The sequence below is a fragment of the Molothrus ater genome, chromosome 9 (genome assembly GCF_012460135.2).
Source record: "Molothrus ater isolate BHLD 08-10-18 breed brown headed cowbird chromosome 9, BPBGC_Mater_1.1, whole genome shotgun sequence".
Classification (NCBI taxonomy): domain Eukaryota; kingdom Metazoa; phylum Chordata; class Aves; order Passeriformes; family Icteridae; genus Molothrus; species Molothrus ater.
The window spans coordinates 7,759,274-7,787,269 of record NC_050486.2 but is presented as its reverse complement, the minus strand read 5'-3'; the positions used below and the strand labels follow the sequence as shown (position 1 = coordinate 7,787,269).

The 27,996-nt window shown below is 44.2% G+C and overlaps 1 protein-coding gene and 1 long non-coding RNA gene across 2 annotated transcripts; one reads left to right on the top strand and one right to left on the bottom strand.

Moving 5' to 3' along the window:
- Nucleotide 1: 1 nt before the first annotated feature.
- LOC129046770 (uncharacterized) lies at nt 2-7,865 on the bottom strand. Its single transcript, XR_008508533.1, has 3 exons — nt 7,856-7,865; nt 383-460; nt 2-68 (listed from the first exon to the last, which is right to left on the bottom strand). It is a non-coding gene; the product is annotated as an uncharacterized LOC129046770 (long non-coding RNA).
- Nucleotides 897-27,982, top strand: DHX9 (DExH-box helicase 9). The gene is given in 28 exon segments (XM_036388026.2): nt 897-1,065; nt 3,142-3,282; nt 4,281-4,395; nt 4,633-4,745; nt 5,110-5,255; nt 8,909-8,955; nt 9,367-9,497; nt 10,130-10,219; nt 10,311-10,472; nt 11,799-11,876; nt 12,185-12,376; nt 12,993-13,134; nt 13,620-13,702; nt 14,825-14,981; nt 15,153-15,253; nt 15,843-16,056; nt 16,251-16,345; nt 16,492-16,565; nt 17,201-17,353; nt 18,713-18,873; nt 20,750-20,861; nt 21,479-21,640; nt 21,746-21,873; nt 22,957-23,186; nt 24,684-24,799; nt 26,081-26,281; nt 27,536-27,674; nt 27,676-27,982. Coding segments are annotated over 28 exon segments (3,714 nt in total). The 5' UTR covers nt 897-954; the 3' UTR covers nt 27,796-27,982.
- Nucleotides 27,983-27,996: the final 14 nt, after the last annotated feature.

Here is a 27,996-nt window from a genome sequence, read left to right as displayed (position 1 = left end):
TGATGGATTGCGTCCAGAATTTCTCTTTCAAAATTCTTCAGAGGTAAAGCCTCTCTCTCTTCTTGGATCTGGAAAAAAAAAGTCCAGGACATTTCCAAGATCTCCAAAAAGCTCCTGAGGGGCCAGGAGCTCCACATCTATACTTTGCCTCACTTTTCTACACTTTTCCTTTACTCAAAGGAAAAGCTGCCAAAGAACAGGTCATGGTTTGTACTTTTTCCCGGCACAGTACAACTCCCCCCCACACCCACCCCAGCACTTCTGAAAACGTGCTGTGTATTTGTGCTGAAATCCAGCCTCTTACACTTGGTGTTATATTCAAGCCCTTCTGGAAAATGAAGAGCCCAGGGCAAGGCTGACAGGTGACAGGACACACACTCACCCTCTGCAGTTCCTGATCCTGCTCCAGGCGGTACATGAAATCACTTCTCAGCTCCGTGCTGATTTGCTCCGGAGTGAGCTGCAAGTGCAAGACATGATTTGGAGGCTTTGTGACCCCTCTTCTTATCTACATCCTAACTGCAGGATCACATCAGTCACACCAACATGGTGATCCCAAATATCCCTAAAGGATCATTTCCTGCAGAACTCCCTGAAATCAGTTATGCCTCTGAGATGTTTTATTTCATTCATTCCAGCGTATTCAACATTCATCTCTTTTCTGAGAAGTCTCTCGGAAAGAGAGACTTGAAAATGAACGAGAGCACTGAAAATGAACGATTGTTTAAACTGACATACTTTGGCCGCTTGAGAAACAACACACTCTCTTCAGCAGCCAGCCAAGACGATGATTTAAACAGGAGCCGGCGGAGGGGCTCTGGAGGGCGGGCACAGGGACCGAGCCCGGCCCCTCCCGGCCGCCGTCTGGCGCCGCGCAGGCGCTGCCGTGTGGGGCTGCCGCGGGCCCGGCGCCGGCTGGAGCGGGCGGCCGTGCCCCGATGCCCCGGCCCGGCCATGGGGGACGTGAAGAACTTCCTGTACGCCTGGTGCGGCAGGAGGAGGGTGATGCCGGCCTACGAGATCCGCGCCGCCGGCGGCCGCGGCCGGCAGACCTTTCTCTGCGAGGTGCGGGCCTGCCCCGCCGGGGCTGCGGGCCGGCCGTGCTGTGGGGCTGGCGGCTGGGCCGGGGACACAGAGCGGGACTGGCGCCCTCCGGGGCCTGGGCGGGCTCTGGGCAAATTGTCGGGGATCCGGGGCCGTGCTGGGGGGCTGGAAGCCGCGACGGGAGCCTGGGCTCTACCGGAGGGAGCTTGGACCGTGCCGGGCTTCGCCTCCGGGAGGGGCCAGGAGCTCTGCCGGGAATCTGAGGACCCTGTCAAAGGGAATGTGGGGCCTGCCGGGGATCTGAGGTCAGTCACGGGGTCTGGGCTTTGCCGGGGGTCTCGGAGTGATGCCGAGGACCCTGCCGGGCCGGACCCGGGGCTCTGCCCCAGGGAGCGTGGGGTCAGTGCCGGGGCTCTGGGAGCAGGTCTGGCGGCTCGGTCAGAGGAAACCTTGGGCCATGCTGGGGGTGCTGCCGGGGTCTGAGCTCTGCCAGAAGGAACCTGGGGTCAGCACCGGGGTCTGGGGTCCTGTCCGGGATCGGGGCCCTGCCCGGCCTGCGTGGGAATCACTGGAAGCCGAGGGCTCGGGGAGTGCTTTGAGCCAGTGTCCTGGCTGAGTGTGCACCGAGGTGTGAAATGAGCGAAAGGAGGGAAAAGTCCCGAATGATGTTCTTACAGGGAAAACAGATTGGTTTATTTAAGGGTGGTGTGCGTCTCTGCACTGTGTGTGAACCCTTCTTGCACGTAAAATAGTTGGCGAGGGGCATTGCATGTCACCTTTGCCAAGAACTTTGGTCTGCTCTTGAACTTGAGATGAAATGTGTTAAAGAATTCTTGCAGGAATGGTTGCTACTGTGCACTGCTCTAATGGTAGTTTACTCCTGCCTCTAGATATTGGGGATGTGGGAGCTGTGAATTCAGGTTGGCTCTGACAGGTAGCTGGCACTGAGTGTGAGGCCATGTGTGGAACAGATCAGTTCATGAATGATGCCATGGATTTGCACTAAACACCTTAAATTTGCCTTTTTACCCTTCCCTCCCCTATTTGTCTTCTGTGTCAGTAAGAAAACAAAGCAATAGAGTGGCATTAAAGCAATTTTCAAAGTATTTTAACTGGGGCTAAGCAAAACTCAGATGGAATGTTTGTATGAATAAATATATTCACCGAATCATGGAATGGTTGGGGTTAGAAGGGACCTTAAAACTCATCCAATCCCACCCCCTGCCATGGACAGATACCTTCCACTATCCAGGTTGCTCCAAGCCCCATCCAACCTGGCTTTGAATAATTCCTGGGATAGGGCAGCCAGAGCTTCTCTAAGCAACCTGTGTCAAGGCCTCACCAAACTCACAATGAATAATTTTCTTCCTAATATCCCATCTAACCCTGCCCTCTGTCAGTGTGAAGCTGTTCCCCCTTGTTCTGTCACTCCATCCTTTTTGTAAAAAGTCACACTATACATGTTGTGTATTATACAGTATATCAGTATTGTACTGGCTTTGATATATTGATGCCCCATCATTATCCATGGAAGCTTAACAAGTGGAAGGATCAGTCTCACTGAAACATCTCTTGCTGATTTTTGCAGCCTGGTAGGATGGCTGTGAATCTTGTATGGTTACTGTGTGGTTGGAGGTACCATTGTCCAGGGTATAGAATTGCTTTTCTAAAGTAAAAAAAAAAAAAAAATCAGAAATGAATTACATCTCTGTAGTTGGAATAAGATGGAGCTATAGCTGAGTGGACACAAGGTCACTCCTGTCCTTGTTGTCCAAGAGTTTGGGATTTAGGTTGAGGAAAGTGACCTTGTGCAGAGTTTGCTGCTGTGTGTTGCCAGATTCCCTTCCTACAGTGATTTTTCTTCTTCCACAAGGTTTTGGGAAGCCCTTGTGCTCTGAGAGAGAAGTTCTCAGAATGTGAGGGTTTGCTTTTCAAAACTTAGAGAAATATATAGCAATATATATTGATATGTAACAATAGTTACTAATATTACTTCTCCTGTACTTAGCAGCAGCCAGGATTTGGTGTTCCTGTGGGTGCTGCTGCCTCCAAGCCCCTTTCAGCTGCACATGAGCAGTGTGTTGTTGTTCCTTGCAGGTCCGAGTGGAAGGCTTCAACTATGTTGGCATGGGCAACTCCACCAACAAGAAGGATGCACAGAGCAATGCTGCCCGAGACTTCATCAACTACTTGGTGCGGGTGAATGAAATGAAGAAGGAGGAAATCCCTGCTTTTGCAGTAAGCTGCTCTTTCTCCTTACCAAAGGTTACTCTGTCATTGTGCTGCCATGCTCCTGGTTGTGTTTCATCCCTGGAGTTCAGTCTGGTGCCCCTGCGCAGTGATGAATGTGAGGAAGGCTGGGGCACATACAGAATATCATGGAATTGTGGAATCATTTAGGTTGGAAAAGACCTTTGAGATTATCAGGTCCAATTCAATGTTGTAGGATGATCTGGCAAATACAGCTGCATGTTGTATTTACCAGATCAAATGATGCAAAGCTGATGAGGCTGGGAAGAATTCAGAGTCCTGCTGTGAGGTGCAGCCTGGCTTTCAAAGTGCTGAGTACTCACACCTGACACTGTGAAGTCTTAGAGCCACATTCTAATATATATATGAGATATATATATATATAATATATAATCCTGTGTGCTTTAAAAATAACCAAAACCAAACCCAAAAATAATAATCAAAGATATATCAAACCAGATATGGAAAATCTGGCATTTTTAAACCATAATTGCTTCAGGTATGTAATGGGATCACTGCTTTTTATGATGTTTTGTGAACACTCAGCAGTGACTATCACTTAAAGGCTGAGGAAGAGGAGGGTAACTCTGTCATTACAGCAAGTTTAGAGAAATAAACAAAGCATGAAGTTATGTGGTACCTGTTGAGATGGAAGAATCTTCCTCCAGTGCTCCATTGAGGATATATGATTTTTCTGAGTGGAAGCAGCCTCCCAGCCTCATCAGCCTAGGTGGAACCCAGTGGGAACAGGACTGCTCTTTTGGTTTTAGTGTGCCAATTAGTTTCTTGGCAGTTCAGTGTTAAAATAGTCACAGTTGTGTTACTCTTGGGATTGCTTCTGAGTAGTAACTATTGCATATTTACTGGGGATAACTGTTGCATGATGTTGCCTGAGGTCTTTAAACTTCCTGAACAGTTTCTAGCTAAATTGTAAAATGATTGTTCTGCACCCGAGTGCTGAGGTTTTCCTTCATTCCCTTCCCTAGCCAGCAGCAGGTGATAACCCCACTGGAGGACAGGAAGCAGCAAGACATGTCACTGGTTCCAGTTCAGCTGTGGGGGGACCTCTTCCTCCACATTTGCTTTTAAAAAGTGACCTAGGTAAGACTGAGAACTGTAATTTCTGTGTGAATGTATTTTGGTGGTGTTTTCTCCCCCAAATTTCATCACTCTGCAGACAGGTTGCCAAAGTCATAGTTTTGAGGCAGAGGTGTTGGTGACTGCATGAGATCTGAGGGACTGGTCATGGCCTGTCAAGATGGCCAGGCAATGCCTCTCCATTGCTATGAACATGTTTGGGGGAGTTATTTTATTTATTTTTTTTTTTCTGTGTGGTAGGCAACGGACCAGGTGCAGCACCTGGAAACTGTGGCAGTCATGGAGCTCAGTGGGATCGGGGTGCAAACTTGCAAGATTATTATTCCAGAAAAGAGGAGCAAGAAGGGCAGCAGGTAAGTCATGCAGAGGTATTCTCATTTAGTTCTCAAATAGGTATCTTTCACCCCCTTTAATTTGTTATTTGCATTTATAATCAAGGCTGCAGTTTTCTTTTGATATTTTGCTGTTAGTTTAAGCTGCAGATTTAAAGCTGCAGATTTATTTGTTGACTTTTAATGAAGTTAATTTAAGCTAGGGACAAATAAATCACTCTGGATAGTCTGAACATCCAGGACTTTGTATAGACATTTTATTCTGAAAATAAAGAGTTACTGAGGACTTTTTAGCATTTTCTGTGATGTCTTAATTATTTTATAGCACACAGGTGAATTACTTAATCTTTAAACTGGTAAACAATGCTCTTTTTCTCCATATTAGACCTCAGAGTCAGAAGTGGATTTGAATGCAGATCTTCACGGGGGTTGGACCTTGGAAAATGCCAAGGCACGTCTGAACCAGTTTTTCCAAAAGGAGAAGATCCAGGAAGAATATAAATACACTGAAATGGGGCCTGATCACAACAGGTTTGGTAGTTTTAGTCACTGTCTGTGTATGAAAGATTCAAAATATTTTTGACAGTGGTTGTTCACACTTACTTGCCACGCTCCATAGAGCCATAGTGTTCTTTGCCAGGACCAACAACATCCCTAAATATTGATATGGGAGTGAGGAGCCTCAGTGCAGAGATCTGAGGGATTGTAGAAATTCCTGAGACATTCTGGATATGCAGCTTTTAAGCTGATTTCTGTCCTCTAGTCATCTGCTGGGGTGTCAGTTTCTGTGAAAAGAGAGCTCAACTGCTTGTAGTAATTGTTCTGTAAGTGTTGTTGGCTTTGTTCATTTTCAGTAAATATTAAATTTGCTTATGTAGCAATGGGCTTTAAGGACATTTTATTTATATTTTTATTTATATATATTATTATATAATATATATATTTATTATAATAAACTTTTTTGGCAATACAATCTTCTTTTGAAAAAAGCGGTTTGGTACAATCATCCCAAAGGAGTTCTGAGAGTCTTAAGTTTCAGTTAAGACCAGCTGGATATTACTCTTTTTTGACTTTTTGACTTTCCACCAGAGAATTTGCACGTGCTTTTCCCAAATGAAAGTAGTTCATAACAGATTGTGCTTAAAGAGTTGATGGTTTTTATTATTTTATCCCTATTAGGAACAGTCTTTACAAATCATCCAGATGTTAGGACATTGTATGATTTCTGGTGAAGTATAATGATGTTTTGTGGCTGGAAACAATGGCATGCTGCTGCTGGATTCTCCTGACTGAGTTTGGGGTTGGGCTTTTTTGCATTATATAAATTTGTCTTCTATGAGAGTTATATTTTTAGAAAGACAGGAGAATTTTATTTTCCTATTACAGCCTTTTCAAGAGAGTCTCACTTGCAGGACTTATAGTATTCTTTTGTTCATGAGTCTTCCAATCATTTGGAACATCTAAAAGATGTCTATTGGTACAGAAAGTTGTAAATTCTCATTTAAAAGCTGTCTTCAGGTCTCTTCATCTCAATTTATGTGTCTCAGGCAAGGCCATTGCCTTCACTTAAGTGAGTGACATAAAAAGTTAGTTTGTACATACTAGGAATTTAAATTATGCTTGTTGCAGGCGTAGCTTCTGAGCATTTCTTCTGTCTTGTAGTGCAGGCACACAGTGTGTGGTGATTGGGAGTGGGGCTGGCCCAGCCTCATCCCCAGTGGGTGCAGCTGTGAGCAGCAGGTGAGCAGCACTGACAGCAATGAGCCATGGAGTGCCCAGGGGCACTGAGCAACCACCAAAGGGAGCAGAGGGCACACAGGGGCAGGGCATCAACAGGAGGGGATAAAAGGCTGGGCCACAGAACAAGGGCAGAGGCTTGCAGCCTTCTGAAGTGACATGGTGTTACTGTGTATGGGTGAATGCTTAAAGCCTTCTGAAATTGTATGATGACACTCTGTGTCATGGCTATCTCAACTTTGACATATGCTGTGACATTGTAGCTTAGGGATTATTTGTGTAGCTCATTTTTCGTTGCACCTTCTGCAGCGTTAAACCCCATGTATTTAAATTTATCTAGTCTTGAGCAGAATAAAATTCTACTGATGGCAGTATGTTTCTCAGCCTGGCTATTGTTCTCCTGGAGTGCATTTCAGAGTTTCCTGTATACTTTTTGTTCAGGGAAGGGTATGTGGATTGCCCTGGATGGAATGGCAGAAGGGGCTGTTCACTACCTGCTGCAATGAATCAAATAGGCCTGAAACAATCCTAACGTGTTGTAGGGCTCATTGAGAGACTGTTGGAAGACTGTTGGATTTAATCCTTTTGGTGTGTGTAACAGGAGAGAGATGTTTTTGAGTTTTGAGAGCATAATAAAGTTTAGGTTGTTGGGTTTTTTTAAAGAAATACCAATTGTCGTGCATCTTGCCAATCTGTTTTGGGGTTTTTTTGAGGTAATGATCAGATGTAGAGATTATAACAGATATATCAGCCATGCTCTGAGAGGTTTGTGGTCAATTAATCGTACTCATGGTCTGAGAACTTGGTAATAGCTGGAAAATTTGAATTTGGAAACTTGAACTATGATAGGAGGGTATAAGTTGTAAATATAAAGATGGCTGTCCTAAAACACAAAGCGTGAGCTCGTGTTAAGGGATGGGATGTGGCTTTTCTGTGTTGAGATGCCTGTGCCTCCTCCTGTTCCTGCTGAAGACCTGTGCCTGCTCACACATGGGCTGCTGAGGCTGGACTAGGGAATCATGTGGGATTCTGCTGCAAACTGATTTCTGGTGTTGCTGTTCTCCCCTCAGGTGGAGGAGAATGAGATTGAATGCTGACTGTAGGCCTGGCTGAGAAACATACTGTCATCGGTGTCTTAGGTGGCTGTTGTGTCCCTGAGAGCCAGTGGCCTTCGACCCCTGAAGCCACTGTGCCTGCAGGTCAGTTCACTGATAGCACAGGAAGGAGGGCTAACCTGAAATTTCAATCACTCACTTAACCTTTTTTATTGTTTGTTTGCAGCAAAAAATGAAGGATGCAGGTGCAAGGCACAGCTTCCGCCTGTGCAAATGCCAAGCCCTAATTTCCAAAGAGGATCTCAGTCCAATAAATTCCAGTCATGCACCTTGAGCCACATTTGCCAGTTTAAATCCTGTCTTACAAGAATTCAGCTTTAATATTTCATGTGGCAAATACAGGTTTAGGTTTGGGATTCTTAAAAACATGGGTCATGATTTCTATTCTTCTCTGCTGAGGATTTTTTTAAAGCCTAAATTCTTCCCTTTGAGGGTGGTGAGACCCTGGGATGCGTTACTCAGAGCAGCTGTGGCTGCCCCTGGATCCCTAGCAGTGTCCAAGGCCAGGTTGGATGGGGCTTGAAGCAAGCTGGGACAGTGGAAAGTGTCCCTGCCCAGGAGACTGGAATGAGATGGTCTTTAAGATCCCTTCCAACCCAAAGCATTCCATGATTCTATGATGAATGTGCCAGTTAACCTTTAACTGACCTGGTTACATGTCTACCAAGCAAATTGTTGGGTTTGCTAACCAGAGTTACTCTTGAGTAACTATTTCTCTGTTACTCAAGTTTTACTGATTCTAGAATATGGCAATAAGGGAATGGAAATTGATGCAAATTCAAATATTCTGTCTCCTGTTCAGATAAGTACCATGTTTTTGACTATATGACCTGGTTTGGTTTTGTTTATGCTCTGAGCTGATCAAGTGCATGGCAGAAAGCAGAATAACTGTATTAAATGTTGCATCTAGTCATTAAACACAGGGTATTAGTGGGTTGCATTAGTGTTATACCAATATTAATGTGGGATGCAGTTAATGGTACATTGGGATGCATGTTCATGTTACATCCCACTTGCTTTATAACTGTTGCCTTAAACTTGGACAGCTCAGAGCATATTTCCTCATAATGTGGCTGGAAATTTCAGTGCTGAGCAGTGGCGTATTCAGAACTCTTCTTATCAAATGTACTGGTTCTGCTGATGACAGGTCTGTTGCCTACTACCTTGGGGTTAAAGGGACTAAAAGCAGTAATACTTTACCTTGATCATTGGTGAATTGAGAGTTTCTGGCTGAGGACAGAGATCTTTGCCTAGAAATATTGGAAAGACTAAGTATGTTTGCAGTGTCAGCTATTGGTAGTTGTACCTTTGTGTTCTTTCTTTCTCTTGCAGGAGCTTTAATGCAGAAATGAACATTTATGTGAGGCAGCTGGGCAGAAGTAAGTGCTCCTACTTATTTTTTAACTTAGCAAGAGATGGGTGTTGGTATCGAGGAACATTTGTAGGTACAGAGTTTATTATAGTTATGTGTTAGAGCCACTTCCAGAGGTAAAGGATCATTTGCATGATGCTGCTGGGTGGTATTGGGCAGTCATACTTCCTTAGGCACTGAATACAGAAAAACTTCAAAGGATAGTTTAGCAGTAAAGTAACATCACACAGCCAGTGTGAGCTGGGCAGTGGAGGGGCCTGGTTGGATTTTATGTTGGAATTCTGGATTTATCAAGATTTGAGAGTGTCCATGAAACCTGGTCTGAGTGTACAGTCAGAGAGCCCAGTTCAGAGTAGTGTCTTCTGTGGAAGCTGCTTGACTCCTCTGCTGCTCCAGCTCTGACCTTTGTGTGCTGCAGGGATTTTCAGTCGTGAGCATGGATCAAACAAAAAGCTGGCAGCACAGTCCTGTGCCCTTTCCCTGGTCAGACAGCTCTACCATCTTGGTGTCATTGAGCCTTACTCTGGGCAGAAGAAGAAAGGAGAATCGGTGAGTTTGGCAGGAGGGACAGGAATTGCTGCTTTCATTTAATAACACAGAAGCACTCTGATAAACAGGAGTGAGTTAAGAGTTTGCTCTTCATATTTAACATCTTACAAGTTATTAGTAATTTTTATTCTTTATCAACTGTTTTTGTTCTGGTGAGTGATTTGGATCACAAATATAACTTAATGTGTATGTGATTGGAGCAGTAATGAATTTTACATTCTATTAAATGAAATAGGATTTGTAACAAATGCTATTTTCAGTATAATTTTTCTACAAGCTTGAATATTTCTGTTTAGGCTGCCTGTTTGGATTAATTGTCACATGATGATTTTCTGGCAATTCAAATATATATACACACATACCAAGGAATATATGTTATTTAGGTATTTGGTTGCAAGTCTGGGGACATGTTCCTCTGAAATTAAACTCAGATATTTTAAAATAGCCTACAAATCCTTATTCATTGAAAAGTTGGCACACCATTCCAAGAGTGTGAATGCTGAACTGATGATACTCTTTGGCCTCATTTCACAAGGAGGTGTTTGATGGTTCACCTGTAATAGCCCACAGTTCTGGCTTCCAGTGCCTGTCTTTCTGTGTATAATGACATGTAGTTTTTAAATATTTCCTAGTTGGAACCCTATGAGGTGTCGCTGTCCCCTGACTTAGAAAATCAGCTGCAAAAGACTGTACGGGAGCTGTCCCTGGAGATCGTGCCTTTGGTGAGTGTGTGGTTCAATACTCCAAGTATGGATCATCACACCTGCTCATTTAATTTATCTGTCTTTGCCCACTCTGCTTTTGGATTTATAGCCTGAAGATCCCAGTAATCCAGTTCTGATCAACGTTGGGAAGTTGGCCCATTTCGAACCATCACAGAGACAAAGTCACATGGGAGTTGTTCCCTGGTCACCACCTCATTCCAACTGGAACCCTTGGACTGGCTGCAATATTGATGAGGGTCCACTGGCAAATGTAAGACAGCTTAAAAAATTGATCTGTTGCTTGATTTTCCCATGCTTCCAGAACTTCTAAATGCTTCTCCCTCACCAGGATTTAAAGTATGAGCTGTTTCAAAGGAGAAGACAGTCCACTGCTAAAATTTATTCCCTTCTTGACCTGGAGGCAGAGAGCTCTTTGTCTTTACTTCATGTGTCATCAGGTCTTGACCAGCAGTGTTTTGAGTGTCCCAATTCTCTGCTTTGTTTCACCTTTTGCCTGCTATCGTGCAGCCCATACAAAGTTCATAATTCAAATTACAAGGAAAGTTCATGGGCATGTAATTTATAATTCTCTGGCCTCTCTTTCCCATACTTCCATGCTCAGACCCTTGTTTTGGGAGGAGAAACTGCTCCAAGCCAGTGCCACTACACAAGCAACCAACTTCCTTACTTCTTCTCATTTCTAGTCCCATTCAGCACAGAACAAATGAAAAGCAACAGTGTGGCATGATAAATTGAAGGAGAAGGGAAAGAATTACTGGTTTGCCAAGTTTGGAGGGTAATTTGGTCTGACTGGAATAAACTGGTCAGAAAAGACTCTCAGGGCAGGAACTTGATTTTCCTACAACATTCAAATTGCTTATGGCCAAAATAATAATTTAATTATTTCTCTACTGGAGTTTTTCCCATAAATTACATTAATTTAGTATTGATTGTTATATATTTATTTTTTTAAATAATAGGGAAGTAATGTAAATTTAGCTGTTGCTGCATGAAACACATAACCAATATGGACATTGCAAATTGAGCTGGTTTCAAATCTCTTCAGGATTTACCTGTGCTAGTTCTGACTGGAACAGCTGACTTACTTGCTATAAAAACAACTAGCCCTTTGGTACCAAATTTGCATTTCTTCAGATTTCTTTTGCAGTTGTTAGACAGGTTTGCCTTACGAATTCTCCTCAAACTTTTACCTTTTCAGCTACTGTTTAAAGGGTGGGTATGTGTTTACATTAGGTCATTACTTATATTAAAAACTCCTGTTTAAATAATTTTCTTCTTGGCTTGCTGCTGAATGGATGTGTTTCTCAAGCTGTCAAAGTGTTTCAGTTTAAACAATCATTCATTTTCAGTGCTCTCGGTCTTTCTGAGAGACTTCTTAGGAGATGAATGTTGAATACGCTGGAATGAATGAAATAAAACATCTCAGAGGCATAACTGATTTCAGGGAGTTCTGCAGGAAATGATCCTTTAGGGATATTTGGGATCACCATGTTGGTGTGACTGATGTGATCCTGCAGTTAGGATGTAGATAAGAAGAGGCGTCACAAAGCCTCCAAATCATGTCTTGCACTTGCAGCTCACTCCGGAGCAAATCAGCACGGAGCTGAGAAGTGATTTCATGTACCGCCTGGAGCAGGATCAGGAACTGCAGAGGGTGAGTGTGTGTCCTGTCACCTGTCAGCCTTGCCCTGGGCTCTTCATTTTCCAGAAGGGCTTGAATATAACACCAAGTGTAAGAGGCTGGATTTCAGCACAAATACACAGCACGTTTTCAGAAGTGCTGGGGTGGGTGTGGGGGGGAGTTGTACTGTGCCAGGAAAAAGTACAAACCATGACCTGTTCTTTGGCAGCTTTTCCTTTGGGTAAGGGAAAAGTGTAGAAGAGTGAGGTAAAGTATAGATGTGGAGCAGAACAGGCTGAGTTTTGGAGATTTTGGAAATGTCCTGGACTTTTTTTTTCCAGATCCAAGAAGAGAGAGAGGCTTTACCTCTGAAGAATTTTGAAAGTGAAATTCTGGACGCAATCCGTCACAATTCTGTTGTTGTGATCCGTGGTGCCACTGGTTGTGGCAAAACCACTCAAGTGCCCCAGTACATCCTAGATGAGTACATCAGAACCAACCGAGCTGCTGAGTGCAACATAGTGGTGACACAGGTGAGGAATGTGTGGCCACTGCTGTTCTGTGGTGGATATAAGAAATCACCTGTTGGTTAGGATAAAATCACAGAACCATGCAATGGTTGGGGTTGGAAGGGACCTTAAAGCTCATCTTGTTCCAACACCCTTCCATGGTCAGCAGTGCCATCTACTAGATGAGATTGCTCCAAGCCCCACCTGACCTGTCCCTGAAGGGGATTGAAGAATGTGTTGAGGGACCTTATTATCATTGCCGGACACAGTTCATAAAGATACCTCCTCAGCAATATAATTAGGAGAAACCTCAGCATCATGCATCTTTTCGTTTGGAATGTTACTCTTGCATGGATTTCCAGTTTGAATAACCTGTCTTGAACCTTGCCCAGGTGAAAACTCTCAGCAGTCTAAGGGGAAATGATTTGGGAAATAGCAGCTGATAGTTGGCATATATCCTTATATCCCTCCTTTGTGAAAAAAACCCTGTGCTGTTAGAATATTATTGTTTAATGATTATTTTGTAAAGAAATCTTAGGACACCTGTAGCATTTAGGATTTCCTTTATCCCTTTCAGTGGTGTTGTGATAAACTTCTAAAACCTCTTCATTAAGTTAGGGAAAACTTTTGCACCCCCCAGCCGCGGCGGATCAGCGCGGTGTCCGTAGCAGAGCGTGTGTCCTATGAGAGGGGGGAGGAGCCTGGCCAGAGCTGCGGGTACAGCGTGCGCTTCGAGTCCGTGCTCCCTCGGCCCCACGCCAGCATCATGTTCTGCACTGTAGGTCAGTATTGCTTCCTTAGGCTTGGAGCTTACCGTGGCTCTGAACTCTGAGTTAGCAGCAAAAGCAGAAATATGGTTAGATTGAAATTTTTATAAAGTCTGCTGAGAAGACTGAAAAGGTTTTTTTGGATAGAAGTTTGCTGACAGGCCATTGTGCAAAGAAAAATTAAGATTTTTGTTCGGATGTCTGATAATACAGGTGTGATAGCACACAGAAATAATCCCATGAAGAGAGAAAATTGTCATATATTGATTCTCCTTAAAAGACAGAAGGGGAAGCAACATTGGGTGGGAAAGATGGAAGAGTCTCTCTTGTGGTAATGCTTCGTGGCCTTGCCATCACTTGTACAAAGGAAAGCATGGCAATTAGAGATGGGCTTGGAAAAGGGGCTGTGCAGTCTGCACACTTCCTGATTTTTAAACCAATGGCTGGGAGGGGAAAGGTTGAACTGTTACATGAGCATTTACCTTCTGTCTCTGGTTTAGGTGTTCTTCTGAGAAAGGTGGAGACTGGGATCCGTGGCATTAGTCACGTTATTGTTGATGAGATCCATGAGAGAGACATTAACGTGAGTTAGCTGGTGATGACAGTCCTACTCTCTGTGTGCTTCTGCTCTGTTCAGCTTCTGTCTCTGTTTGTGTGTAGTAGCCAAGCTGTGAGAGGAAACTGTCTTAGTGAGTGTCAGATGGGAGTTTTCCTCCTCTGATAAGATTTTTAGAACTTTTAATTATTCCTTATCTAAGTAGCAGAGCAAGGACCTGTGCTTCCTTGCTGCCCTCTGACTGTTCTGCTGTTAGGATCCCCTGTGTCCTGGTCCTCTCTGGAAAATGGAACACCACAGTACAAAGACATCTTGTCCAAGTGGGGGAGCACACTGAATGACACTGTTATTTTAGAGTGCTGTTTTTACTGACACTGTTGTATTACTGGTGGTATTCACAGAACCTGCAGTCTTGATAGTGATACATTGAAATTCAGGGTTTACATGAAGTAAAATACAAGCTGATGATAGAATTAGGAGATGTATGTCATTTGAAATGGCAAACATTTTCTGTTCCCTTGATTATTCTGTATAGTTTTCAGCTTTGTCATACCAAGAGTAAGAGAAACCGTGAAGTTCTGACATGTTGTTTGGACAGAATTTGGGGACTCATTTGAATAAAATTGCACACATTTAACATACATTTTTCTGATGCATCTCTTCATCTATTAAATGTATGTTAATGATGTAAAATACAAGTTTGGAAATTGTGAGTAAGATTGGAATATTGTCTGTTGAGCTAAGTGCATGCCTAACTGCACGGCAGAACTAGATAAATGCCATATTTAAGCAGAACTACAAACATCACACACACCTGCATTGAGTAACTCCTAGTTATTTTATTAATTATGGCTACTTTCTATGTAAGCCAAGTTTAAAAATACCTGGGGTTGTAATATATTGTTAGGAAGGAAGCAAACTATTTTTGTAGAAGAGAAAAACGCTTCTTTACATTAGAAATCCTAAAAACCCCAGGCATGGCAGTAGTTTCAAAATACAGCACTGGCAACTGTTTCTGGTTTTAGAACACTTTTGTTCCACTCGTTACATCTCTTGCTCAGTAAATGTGTGATTCCTTATGGTTTCTTGGGAAGGTACTGGTTTTTATAGCTGTGAAGTTAATGATGCCCTTATTCTCTTTCTCTGCAGACTGACTTCCTTTTGGTGGTGCTGAGGGACGTCGTTCAGGTGTATCCTGAGATCAGAGTTGTCCTCATGTCTGCCACCATTGATACCAGTATGTTTTGTGAATACTTCTTCAACTGTCCCATCATCGAGGTCTATGGCAGAACCTTTCCTGTCCAAGGTAAATCTTTGGTTGCACTTCCAGAAACTGCTTGAGTTTTTATCAGTCTTGCATTCATACTCTGAAATATCCTGGTTTATTTCAGGAAACTCTTGAGAAGTGGTGTAAAGAATTATGTTCCCTTGCACAGGCTTCCAGCAGTCAGTCCTTATCATCTGTCTGTCATTGCAGATTATTTTCTAGAGGATTGTATTCAAATGACTCAGTTTGTCCCTCCACCCAAGGAAAAGAAGAAGAAAGAGAAGGATGAAGAAAGTGGTGAAGATGACGATGTATGTTTGAATTTTAATGAGAAATTAAACAAGGGCCACTTTAGTACTCCAGCTTGAGTGTAATTAATTTGGCACAGTTGAAGTGAAACATCTCTAGCAGCTTTCCTATTTTTAATATATGAGATTGCTGTTAACTTCAGCAGTGGAACTGAATTTTATTCTCGCCCTTGTAAACTGAAGAATTTCTTTTTCATTGAAGCTAAGGTTCTCATGTTTTGTCAAACTGCTTCTCTTTAAAGCTAAAACTGAAATGCTTTTGAAAGTGAAGTTCAGTAAGCTTGGAAAAAGAAATAGAGAAATATGAGCTTGGTGGTACCTTCTTAGGGTTAAAATATAGATTCTCTCCCTTCTTCTCTTGCAGTTGATATTGTCAGTGCTTACATACATTGTCAAGAAAATAACAGTTTTATTCAACTTTTAATTTTTAAACTTTCGTTTGGGCCACTTAATTGAAATCTTCTTTTAATGGCCATTTTTTCTTGAAAGACATCTACACAAATTTCATTTTCTTATTTGTCTGGCCAGCCAGTCTCTGTAGTTTGAGTAAATTAATTTATATTATTTCCTTTGTGGTATTTTTCTTTTGTAGGCCAACTGCAACCTTATTTGCAGCGATGAATATGGCCCAGAAACAAAGCACTCCATGGCTCAGCTGAACGAGAGAGAAACCTCTTTTGAACTCATTGAGGCTCTGCTGATTTATATCAGGACTCTGAATGTCCCAGGAGCTGTCCTTGTTTTCTTGCCTGGCTGGAACTTAATCTATACCATGCAGAAGCATCTAGAAATGAACCCACGCTTTGGTACAAGCAGCTGCTTTGTTATATTTCATCTTTTCCCAGGGCAAATACTGACTGAGTGAAGATGGGAGTTGGATGAGTGGCTTAGGGAGCTAATTTGTTGTGAGAGTGAATGGCCAGAAGTTTTTATGTTGTGGGAAGAAGAAATAAGATTCACATAGTAGTAGTTATCAACCTTTTTGTATTCCTGTTTCTAGGAGGCCACCAGTACAGGATTTTACCTCTGCATTCCCAGGTTCCTCTGGATGAGCAGCGTCGGGTGTTTGATCCTGTGCCTCCTGGAGTGACCAAAGTATGGAGCCTTCTCTCTGTGCAGTTCTCTTGGGCTTTTGGGGAATGTATTGCTGACTTCTTTAATAAATCTGTAGCTTATCTTGCTAGGCATTATCAGCTTTTTCAAACCAAATGACGTCACTTTGCATTTCCTGGTTTTTATAGGTTATTTTATCTACCAGTATTGCCGAGACCAGCATTACCATCAATGATGTGGTCTTTGTCATCGACTCTTGCAAGTGAGTTCATGAAGCAGCTTTTTGTTTCATAAACCCTACCCTTGGGAATGCAAAAGAGGTTTTGGGAGTGCACAGAAGTGCCTTGTGTTCCCATGCTCTCTGAGCTGAGTTTGAGGACTCCAACTCCCTCAGGACAAATCAGCATTGTCTTTAGCTGGTCAGCACAGTGACACACCATGCTGGCATCTCAGGGGACTGGGCTGCTCACGCTGGCACTATTCATGTGAGGTGTCACTGGGTCTCCACACCAATTTGGTAGACGTCATCTGCCAAAGGAGTTTTACAAACTCTCAGTGTCTGGCTGATGATAAAGAGGGAGGTTTTTGTAGTCTGTTACAGTTCCTGCTTTGCTGTGCATGCTCTCTGAGAAAACTACACACAGAGAGCTTGTGAATTCATGAGAATTTTTTGCTTGTTGGACAGTTGTGAGAACATTATTCTGTGCAATAGTTTGGGGCACTCCTTTAGAAAGAGTGTGATGCTTTAGTTTCTAGCCTGATGCCTGACTAACACAAACCAGGGGTGGTTGGCTTCTTTAAAGCAGTGTGGCTGCAAGCCATAAAATAAGAACTGATTTGGCAGGGCTTAAGATGATGAAGGACGTTTGATCTTTAGTGGTGTTTTTCCTGTAACAGGCAAAAAGTGAAGCTGTTCACTGCTCACAACAACATGACAAACTATGCCACAGTCTGGGCATCAAAAACCAATCTGGAGCAGCGGAAGGGCAGAGCTGGGCGCGTGCGAGCCGGCTTCTGCTTCCATTTGTGCAGCAGAGCTCGCTTCGAGAGGTGAGGCTGTGGTCTCCAAAAATACCCTCAGGGAATCCTCCCAGAACTCTTGGGTCAAACTGGGGAAATCATTGCAGAAAGCACAGAGAGGAGGTGGATGATGTTGGCTCAAAAAAAGTGTACATGTGTTATACTTTTACCCATTGTATGAGGTGGATACACAGTTCATGATTTTAGTATTAAGGATGTCACTGCAACCTACCAAACTTCTCAGGAAGAGAGCAATACTGCTTGGGAATTGAGGCAAGGGAAAGAGCTTTGTAATGAGGGCAAGGCTCTAGTCTGCCTTCAAACACTGGGGTCACCTGGCATTGCCATGTAACAGGCCATTTTGTCATGAAAGTGGTAAAAAGCAGGGATGGCAGATGTTAGTTCTCTCTCCATCCCTATTCCATGGCCAGGAAGCCCCTTCATAGTGCTCTAGCACTTTCCCTGTTGCTGAAACTTTTGACCTCTCTGCCAGACTGTTTTTCCATTACTAGACCCATGGAAATCTCTTTGCTGGTTGAAGAAGGCACCACAGCTGTTAGTTACCCTCTTATCTCCTGGAAGTTACAGTGTCCCTTTCTCTGGCTGTTACAGCATAGCTGTGTTTTGATGTTCAAAAAAACTCTTTGTAAACTCTTGTAATTTGTAAACTCTTGAAAGTGTCAGTTGATCAAAAACTCCCATTAAATTTCTCAAATTTATTTAGATCTGTTGTTGAGTACAGTGCAATGATTTTAATTAATAATTTTTGACAGTGAACTGATTTTAGGCTACTGAAGTAATCATGGTTTTAAGGTTGCCTTCCTTCAGAGAATATAAACCCAAAAGATACGAGTTCCTTGGTGCTTAAGAAGGCGTGCGTGTGGACTTGTACAGATAGTTTTTTGAGAGAAATTATCTAAATCTTGGGCCAGCTGAATCAGGGTATCTGTTCAAGGTGTTTTGAAACCTTTTCTAGCTGCACTAGAAAAGTGCTTTTATGTAGAGCAGGCTGAAAGCGGGTTGTCTCTGAGGAGTATAAGAGTTTCCTTATCAGAGCAGGAGAGCATTGTAAAGGACAAATGTGGGGCTGCTAACTGTGCTCCAGCCCTGCAGGCTCTCTGTGGTCAGCTCATGCTAGAACCCACAGTGGGCAGTGGAGATGTGAGGACTATTCCCTCTGCATTCCCAGTGTAAATTTGCCCCAAAGGAGAATGGAGAAGTACAGAACATTGCGGTAGAAGAGCCCAAGTTCCAGGAGCACAGAGAGAGCCGATGGGTGGGCTTGGAGACAGAGTTGACTTTGGAGGGCAGTGGTTTCTGCTGGTGGAATGACCCCTCATGGTGATCAAAGCCTGTGTTCAGAGAAATGGGCCTTTGTTCTCATTCCAGACTTCAGACTCACATGACACCCGAGATGTTTCGAACTCCCCTCCACGAGATCGCGTTGAGCATCAAGCTGCTGCGCCTGGGAGGCATCGGGCAGTTCCTGGCCAAGGCCATCGAGCCGCCCCCTCTGGACGCGGTGATCGAGGCAGAGCGCACGCTGAGAGGTACCCTCATGTGCTGAGCAGTGATCCTGGGCTGCTGCAGCTGGCTCCAGGTGCTCTCCCATGTGTGTGATCTGTGACAAACAGCCCTCATGTGCTGAGCAGTGATCCTGGGCTGCTGCAACTGGCTCCAGGTGCTCTCCCATCTGTGTGATCTGTGACAAACAGCCCTCATGTGCCATGGGGCTGTGCAGTGATCCTGGGCTGCTGCAACTGGCTCCAGGTGCTCTCCCATCTGTGTGATCTGTGACAAACAGCCCTCATGTGCCATGGGGCTGTGCAGTGATCCTGGGCTGCTGCAGCTGGCTCCAGGTGCTCTCCCATCTATGTGATCTCTGAAAAATGGCTTCACCACCTCAGAGTGGATTGCTGGAGCAGGATGTTCTGGCTGACACAGCAACCTGGAGGCATTGTGTGGGTGGCAGTGGCTTGTGCAGCTGAAGAAATACTTGAATTCCCAGTGGAGTGTCATTCCTTTAAGAAACTTGAGCCTTCAAACTTGAGGCTTGTTTTGTTGTTTTACCAGTAAGTTATGTTAGCTTCCAGCTTCCTGTTTTCCAGCTGTGGCACTGCTGTGTTTGGCATAGACTCAGTCCAGTGCTTGAGGCATTCACAAAGCTTCTATAAAAGTACTGAAAAACAGAGGTTGATAGTTTATTAATTAATTACCACTTTTTACAGTTTGCTGACCCAATCTCAGATTTTGTCAAGAAATTAAATCTCCAGTTTATGAATCTCCATGAAAAACAAAAATCTCATGTGTGGGTTAGGTTGTCTCCCCACCTCTTCAAGGAACTAACTAGACTATGAGTAAAATAGAGCAGGGAAGAACTCTAAATTTGTGCAGTAGATGTAAAGCATGAAAGTGACCTCAAACCTCAGCACACTTGTAAATGTCACTAAATAAGCACTTCCTACAATTTTTAACAACGGAAATATCTATTTCATTGTTTATTTTAGGGTAGAATTGTGTGCTGAGCCTACGTTGCTTGTATACAGGAGTGAGACCAGAATGAAAAAATACTGCTGGGGATACATAGTCAGGTTTAATGACTTTCTGTTCTGAGAATTATTAGTACTTTTCATATAGTGCAGCTGAGAATTGCAGAGCCAGGGGAAAAGGCAAACATTTTTGGTTCTAACACCAAATAGCTGTGTCTGCAAGTGCTTCCCTTTCCTGGATGACCTGTGATTTTTCACTGCAGGTACACTGATAGTATGTTCTTAGGGAGGTGAAACATGTTATTCTTCAAAGTATTCTTTAGGCTTTTGGGTTCAATAGATTCCAAGAAAGATTGATTTTATGGTGGTCAAGGAATGCTTTGTGTTTCCTTTCCCATTTAGTTGCTGAGATATGAAAAAACCTTTCATAGCTTTGAGGATGAGTACAAGTGATAATTTTCAGGTAATGGGAGGAGAGCAAGGCAGGTAAAGACTCAAGGAAGAGAGTCTGTGGTGTTCTCTTTTTGATGAAGAGGGTTCTGTGATTTGGCCATGGCAATGAAGACTTCACAACTGGTTGTGACAGGCAGAAATTCTGAGGCAGAAATTAGGTTAGATTCATTAGATAATAGATGGTTTTAATAGTGTAATAGGGGTTTGTACAGAAGCAAACTAAAAAGGAAAAAAGGAAATTATGTATGTGAATTACATTGTGATTATTCTAATTGCAGAGGAGGTAGTAAAAATTCTGTAAAGCTAAAGTAAAACTTGTCTGACCTCAAACCCGTTTTGAAATCAGGTTGGCGACAGTGTAACCAACATTAAACTTAAATATGAGTGGGGTTCAGTTTAAGCAAACTATTAAAAGTGTGACTTTCTTATCTAAAGATTTCTGGGGTTAGCTAACTCTCTTTGATAACAAGGGATCTTATTTCAGAGCTTGATGCCCTGGATTCCAATGATGAGTTGACACCTCTTGGAAGAATCCTGGCCAAACTTCCCATTGAACCTCGTCTGGGCAAGATGATGATCATGGGCTGTATTTTTTAGTAAGTTGAGTGGTCTCAGTGGTCATGTTCTTGTTTCTCTGAGTTCCTGAGCCTCTTGCAAGAGAGTAAAACCAATATATCTAGATGAGCAATAAATGCAGCAGCTGGGCAGAGGTGAGTGAATCCTCATGGGAGCAAAGAAATAACTTTCAGTGTAGGCCATAAAGTGCTCATGAAATTCAGTTAAAGGCAAGACACCAGTAGAGGCTGAGTATTTCTGAATTAGGAGTGGGACTTGAAACACCTAGGTATAACAGTGAACTAGAGGTGGGGAGATAAGGAATTTAACAATGAGATAAGGAGAAAAATCAATCTCCATGTTTTGCTTTAGTAGAAGATCTGTTCTTTGTCACTGTGATGCTGTAGGGTCCTGTGATTACTGTAGGGACCTTTTCACCAGAAGATGGTGGTGTATGGATGGAGGGGAGGGCAGACAGAGCTTATTTAACATCCACTTCCAGGGAAGTTTGTTTATTTGCTTCATTGAAGAACTCTAGCAGATAAAGGCCAAATTCCTGAGGTCTCTAGCAGAGAAGTTTTCCTGGTATCTGCAGCCTGCAGCAGGTGCTGGCAGCACTAACTCTGAATGATCCTGACCCCTCTGTGGTTCCTTTCAGTGTGGGAGATGCTGTGTGTACCATCTCTGCAGCCACCTGTTTCCCTGAGCCTTTCATCAATGAAGGCAAGCGCCTGGGTTATGTCCATAGGAATTTTGCTGGGACCAGGTACTCAGATCATGTAGCTTTGCTCTCTGTCTTCCAAGCCTGGGATGATGCAAGGTATGTTGGCTGGCACAGCAGGTGATGGGAGGTTACAGCTGAAGAGCACAGGGTGAGCTTTTCCTTGCCTTGTCAGGATTCTAATTCCCTCTGTTTGTTTTTCAGAATGGGTGGTGAAGAAGCAGAGAAGAGATTTTGTGAACATAAAAGACTCAGCATGGCCACTCTTAGAATGACTTGGGAAGCAAAAGTCCAGCTAAAAGACATACTTATTAGTTCTGGCTTTCCTGAAGGTGATTCTGATTAAGTTCAGTAGTTTAATGGTTGCATTTTTCATTCTGAGAGGATAAATAAATAACCAGGATAATCTGTGTTGAGCACCCAAGCACAGGAGGAGTGTAGTGGATTTGCCATAACACTATTCCACTTTTACAGCTGCGTTCAGGTCGACTTTTAGTGTTCTTTCCTAAAGTTGTGGTGGCTGTGGTGCAACACGGAGATTTTGGAGGTTGAGGTTAGAGCTGAAGGATTAAAAATCTATTAAACAGGTGTCCTTGGAGTGTTACCTCCCTGGCTTTCTTTCTTCTTCACTTGTATATCCAAAATGTGCTGTGCTTTCCCCCTTCTTTCCATAGACCTTAGTGGGGAGTCTGTGTGATCTGAACAGTGCTCTGTTCTGTAACTTCCTGTTTGTGCTGCAGGAGCGATGTGTAGCAGTGTGCCAAATTATTCCATTTTCTAGAGAAAAAAAATCTTAAATTTGACCAGGTTCTGAATTTGCCTAGTGTTGCTGAGGAGCTCAGTGAAATGGCATGACTGCCTGGATTAAGCAGATGTTTATTTCCCCTCCTTTTCATTTTTTTTCCTCTTTAAATTCCTTTAATTTTTTTCTCCTCATGCTGTTAGGATCACTGCTGCATTTATCTGTAACTTTTTTTCTGGGCAAGATGACTTGAAAACAAGCCACCAGAGACCCTGGGGGAGATTTGTAACAAATGAACTAATACAAACATCCATTTTAACCTCCCCCAAAGATCTGTCTCCAAAACAAGTGCAGTAAACACACTATGGTACAGCACATTCTGGGCAAACCCATTTCTCCTTGTTTTTGAAGAGTTTAGGAGAGGAAAATACATCTTTGTAGTAATATTTTTCAGCTTTTCATTCTCCATTAAGAAATAAAAAATTGAATGTAGAACTTAAATGCTCTGAGTGCAGAGGTCATTGGAGATAACATCTAGCAGTTGATTTAATCAGAAAAGGCATTGATCCAGGATCCTAAACAGCTCTGCATTGATCCAGGATCCTAAATAGCTGTGTTGTGCTCTCCTTCATGTCCCATGGATTCGAGCCACTCCTCTGTTCTCTGCCAACAGAATGTTTGATGACTCAACCATTTAACAACACTGGCCCTGATAACAACCTGGATGTTGTCATCTCCCTGCTGGCTTTTGGGGTCTACCCCAATGTCTGCTACCACAAGGAGAAGAGGAAGATTCTTACCACTGAGGGGCACAATGCTCTCATCCACAAATCATCTGTCAACTGCCCTTTCAGCAGCCAGGACATCAAGTATCCATCACCTTTCTTCGTTTTTGGGGAGAAGGTAGACACTTTGGGTTTATTCTTGATCATGTGCTGCCAAATGGTTCAAGAGGCTCTATTTGGTAAAGAAGTCATAAGAACAAAACTTGAAGGCAATATTTAGCTAGTTTTAGTGGGGAGGGATGGGGGTGTTGTTTGTTGGTTGGTTTTCTTTCCAGAGAGCAAATGTTATGTGGTCCTGCTGTCACTCACCCTCCTAGTAACTTCCAGTCAACCACTTTCAGTAAAAGTGCACAGAAAGTTCCTGTGAGTTTTGTTATAACAGACAGGTCATAGAGAAATATCTAAATCATTATGTTCATTAACAGTTTGTTTTAGGAGCTCTTCCATATTAATTAGGCCTCAGAGAATTTTTATCCTTATCACTTCTGCTGCTTATGAATCCAGGGATAAAACAGGAACATGGAATATGGCAGTGGGATGCTCCTGTTCTGGCCTGTGTCATCTGCCAAGGATAATTCACATTTCCCAAGCATCACCCAAAAGGTCTGCATGACCTTTTCCTCCACCCTGTGAATTTGATGTACCTTCTGTGCATGTCCATTGCACCCCTGTGAGCTCCTGTGCTCCAGTGACAGCCGTTGTGAACTCAGCTGCTACTGCTCAAGGAGCAAAGGAAGGCAGTGCTTTTGTGTTTGGTAACAACCAGAATTTTAAATCCTTTGGACACAGGGATTTTGTCTTGACACTCTGGATTCCCAGTCCATAATTCTGAGCTGTGGAGAGGCTTTGCTGCTTCTTCACTCTTTGTATCAGGATCCCAGGAAGGTTAGACCACCTTGACCATCTCTCTCAAGTGAGATTCCCCTAAACCCAGCAAAAGACTTTTGAGTTTAAAGAGTTTTGCTTTTTTAAATGAAAGCTACACAGCAAAATGGAGAGTGACTAAAATGGTGGCTTAGACAGCACCTGGGTGAGGGTGGGATGCAGGAAGGATTTGTGTGCAGCTCTCTTCCTGCCCATTAGGTACCTCTTCTCTTCCCCTTTAAACTGAGGGACAGGAGCTGTGTGTCAGGGCTGTTATCTCTGGCTTGGTGTTGTTTAAGTTCAAGCTCAAGGTCAGTGTAACATGACACAGCAGTGACTGCATGGACATCTGGCAACTTCATGAGTAGGAGCCCACTAAAGCTTTTCATCACAGCCTCAGTAACTGTAGGGTAGGAGGAAAATTCAGATGTGCCCTGGTCATTTTAACGGCTGGCAAAGTATGAGGTGGCTCTTGCAAAAGCTACATAACTGCAGACACAGAAAATGAGTATTTTAAAATGGAAGATAGTTTTTGTTGAGATTTTACACCAGTCTCTGCTGAATCCCTGTAAACCTCTGTCTGGCATTCAATTTTGTATGTGCACATGCTCTTGTAATTTCCTAACTCTATACTTAGCTTTGTTGTGTGTTGTTTGGGGTTTTTTTTACAAAATTCTCCAGTTTCAGTGTCCAGAGGAAGGTACAGAGCTCTGTTTTCATTTCAAGAGTCATTTTCCTCTTTAACTTGCAGATTCGAACACGAGCCATCTCTGCCAAAACCATGACCTTGGTGAGCCCACTGCAGCTGCTCCTCTTTGCTTCCAAGAAAGTCCTGTCAGATGGGGAGCTCATTCTGGTGGATGACTGGTATGGATCTGCTTGTGCTCAGAATTGTGGAATCATGGAGTGGTTTGGGTTGGAAAGGACAAAGCTCATCCAGTTCTGAGCCCCTGACTGAGGGGAAGTGCAGCTAACACAGAGCAGATGTCTGTAGAACAGGGATCCCACAGTAAACTGCACCACAGGTGTGTTGGGAAGGAATGTCCTTTCCTTCCTGTGAGGAAGGGACAGGTTAATTTGAGCCCTGTTTCATGCAGATTATCTGCTTAAACTGAAAACAGCACAAGGCAGTTTCCATAAAAACTGCTGCTTTTTTCCTCTCTAACTGAAAGGTGAAAGGCACTGTGTATTTTGGACCTCCTCCTGAGGCAAGGGCTGAGGAAACCTTGTTTTCAAGGCACAGAAACAGCTTGAGGAAAGAAATGTCTCTGGCTGTGTAAATTTTTTGGCCATCACCAAATAACATCTGGATGGTTGTTTTGTTTGTTTTTTTTTGCTTTTACCCCCTAGTCAGTAAAACAGAGGCAAAGAATTCCTTGAGCTTAATTTACAAGCAGTTTGAGGGTTGGACCTTTCAAAATTTTGGAGCCTCGTGTTTTCAGTTTACTTTATATTTTTGTATCTTGCTGTTTTGATGCAGGAGGTTACATGCTGAATTTATCCCAGTGTAGAATGATAGAATCACAGAATGTTTTGGTTGAAAAGAACTTTAAAGCTCATCTCAGGTGGACACCTTCCAGTAGATCAGGTTGTTCCAAACCCTGTTCAACCTGGCTTTGGAGACTCCCAGGGATGGGGCAGCCACAGCTTCTATGGGAAACCTGTGCTAGGGCCCTCACCACCTTTACAGGAAGAATTTCTTCCCAATATCCCATCTAATCCTGCCTTCCATAAGTTTAAAAGAATTCCCCCTTGTCCTATCACTGTCTGCCTGTATCTCCTTTTGAAAGCCCTCTTTAGGCAGTGGAAGGGGCTCTAAGGCCTCCCTGGAGCCTTCCCTTCTCCTGGCTGAGCACCCCCAGTTCTCCCAGCCTGTCCCCAGAGCAGAGGAGTTTCAGCCCTCAGAGCATCTTCATGGCCGTTCATTAAATTTCAAGAGCAAATTTTACCAGAAAAACAGTTATGTCTTAACAATGCCAAATTTTAGGGATCTTTCAAATTTGCCTCCTGAATTTCTCACCCCTTCAGTGACAAATTAGAACTTCAAAGTTGAGAATGCAGATTTCTGGCTCAATGAAAAGCCTCTGTGCAGAACCTCTTCCTTCCCAGGTGCTCCCCGGCAGCTCTAACACGCTGTTTGTGCCGCAGGATCAAGCTGAAGATGCCGCACACGGCGGCCGCCTGCATCGTGGCTCTGCGCGCTGCCGTGGAGGCGCTGGTGGTGGAGGTGACCAAGGACCCGGGCATCGTCCGGCAGCTGGACCCCGCCCACGAGCGCATGCTGAACGTCATCCGGCAGCTGTCCCGGCCAGCGGCGGCGGGCGTGGCGCTCACGGCCGCCAGCACCAGGTGAGAGCCCCAGCTCCGAGCTGAGCACGGGGACTGCACGATGGGCTTTGCGTGATGGTGAGGGTCGGGACTGCAGGCTGGGGTTTGAGTGATGGTGAGGATGGGGACTGCAGGCTGGGCTTTGTGTGCTGGTGAGGATGGGCACTGCAGGCTGGGGTTTGAGTGATGGTGAGGATGGGCAGGCTGGGGTTTGAGTGATGGTGAGGATGGGGACTGCAGGCTGGGGTTTGAGTGCTGGTGAGGGTCGGGACTGCAGGCTGGGGTTTGAGTGATGGTGAGGATGGGCACTGCAGGCTGGGGTTTGAGTGATGGTGAGGATGGGGACTGCAGGCTGGGGTTTGAGTGATGGTGAGGATGGGGACTGCAGGCTGGAGTTTGAGTGATGGTGAGGATGGGGACTGCAGGCTGGGGTTTGAGTGATGGTGAGGATGGGCACTGCAGGCTGGGGTTTGAGTGATGGTGAGGATGGGGACTGCAGGATGGGCTTTGTGTGCTGGTGAGGATGGGGACTGCAGGATGGGCTTTGAGTGATGGTGAGGTTGGGGACTGCAGGGTATGGTTTCAGTGATGGTGAGGATGGGGACTGCAGGGTTTGATTTCAGCACCACACCAGTGAGGATGGGGACTGCAGTCTTTGGTTTCAGTGCCTGTGAGCATGGGGAGTGCAGGCTGTGACTTCAATGATGGTGAGGATGGGGACTGCAGGCTTTGATTTCAGCCCCAGTGAGGATGGGGACTGCAGGCTTTGGTTTCAGTGATGATGAGGATGGGGACTGCAGGCTTTGGTTTCAGCGATGGTGAGGATGGGGACTGCAGGCTTTGGTTTCAGCGATGGTGAGGATGGGGACTGCAGGCTTTGGTTTCAGTGCCCATGCTCTGAGCATGTGTGTTCACTGTCTGTTTGCACAAGGACACACAGTTCTCAGGAATAAAAGCTGTCATCCCCTCTTCCAAAACACAAACCACAAGTTATTTAAAAAAAAAAAAATCCATATTTATTTTGGGCCAACCTTTTCCTGAGAAGAAAACACATATTTGGCTGGGCTTGCACCCCTCTGTTGCCCCTTGTTTCTGAAGCAAAGGAAACCTTCCTGAAGTGGAAAAGGTGCAAAAGCGCAACTGTAGTTGAACCATGGCATTGCGTTCACAGAAAGTCAGGTGGCGTAGCTGAGGATGGTGCTCTTTGTTTGCCACCTTGTAGAGATGCAGTGTGTGAGATTGCCTCAAGTGTGCGGTGTTGTTGTTGTTGGCCAGGTTCGGGGACGGCCCCCGCCCGCCCAAGATGGCTCGCTACGACAACAACGGCGCTGGCCCTCGGGGCTGGGGAGGGTACGGCCATGGCTCCGGCCACAGGGCCAGAGGCTACGGCGCCTACTCCGGCTGGCACTCGGCAGGGAAGAGGATACCCAGGCGGAGCTGGGGGGGGCTGCCGAGGAGGAGGAGGAGGAGGAGGAGGAGGAGGATACCGAGGAGCAGGCAGGGGCTACCGAGGAGGTTATCGGGGAGGGTGGTAGTGAATAGTTCAGTGGAGTCTTTCCACTTCAACAAAAGTGTGTTTCCTTCCCAAGTTCTTTTCTTCCTCTTCCCAGTTTGTATGCCTTTTTTGGTTCCTTAGTACAAGTACAGCTCTGTAATATATCATGCCCTTAGGGAATTCCCTGTAAGTTGTATTATTTTTAATAAAGAGTTTGTTTCTGAAGACTTGCAAGCTATAC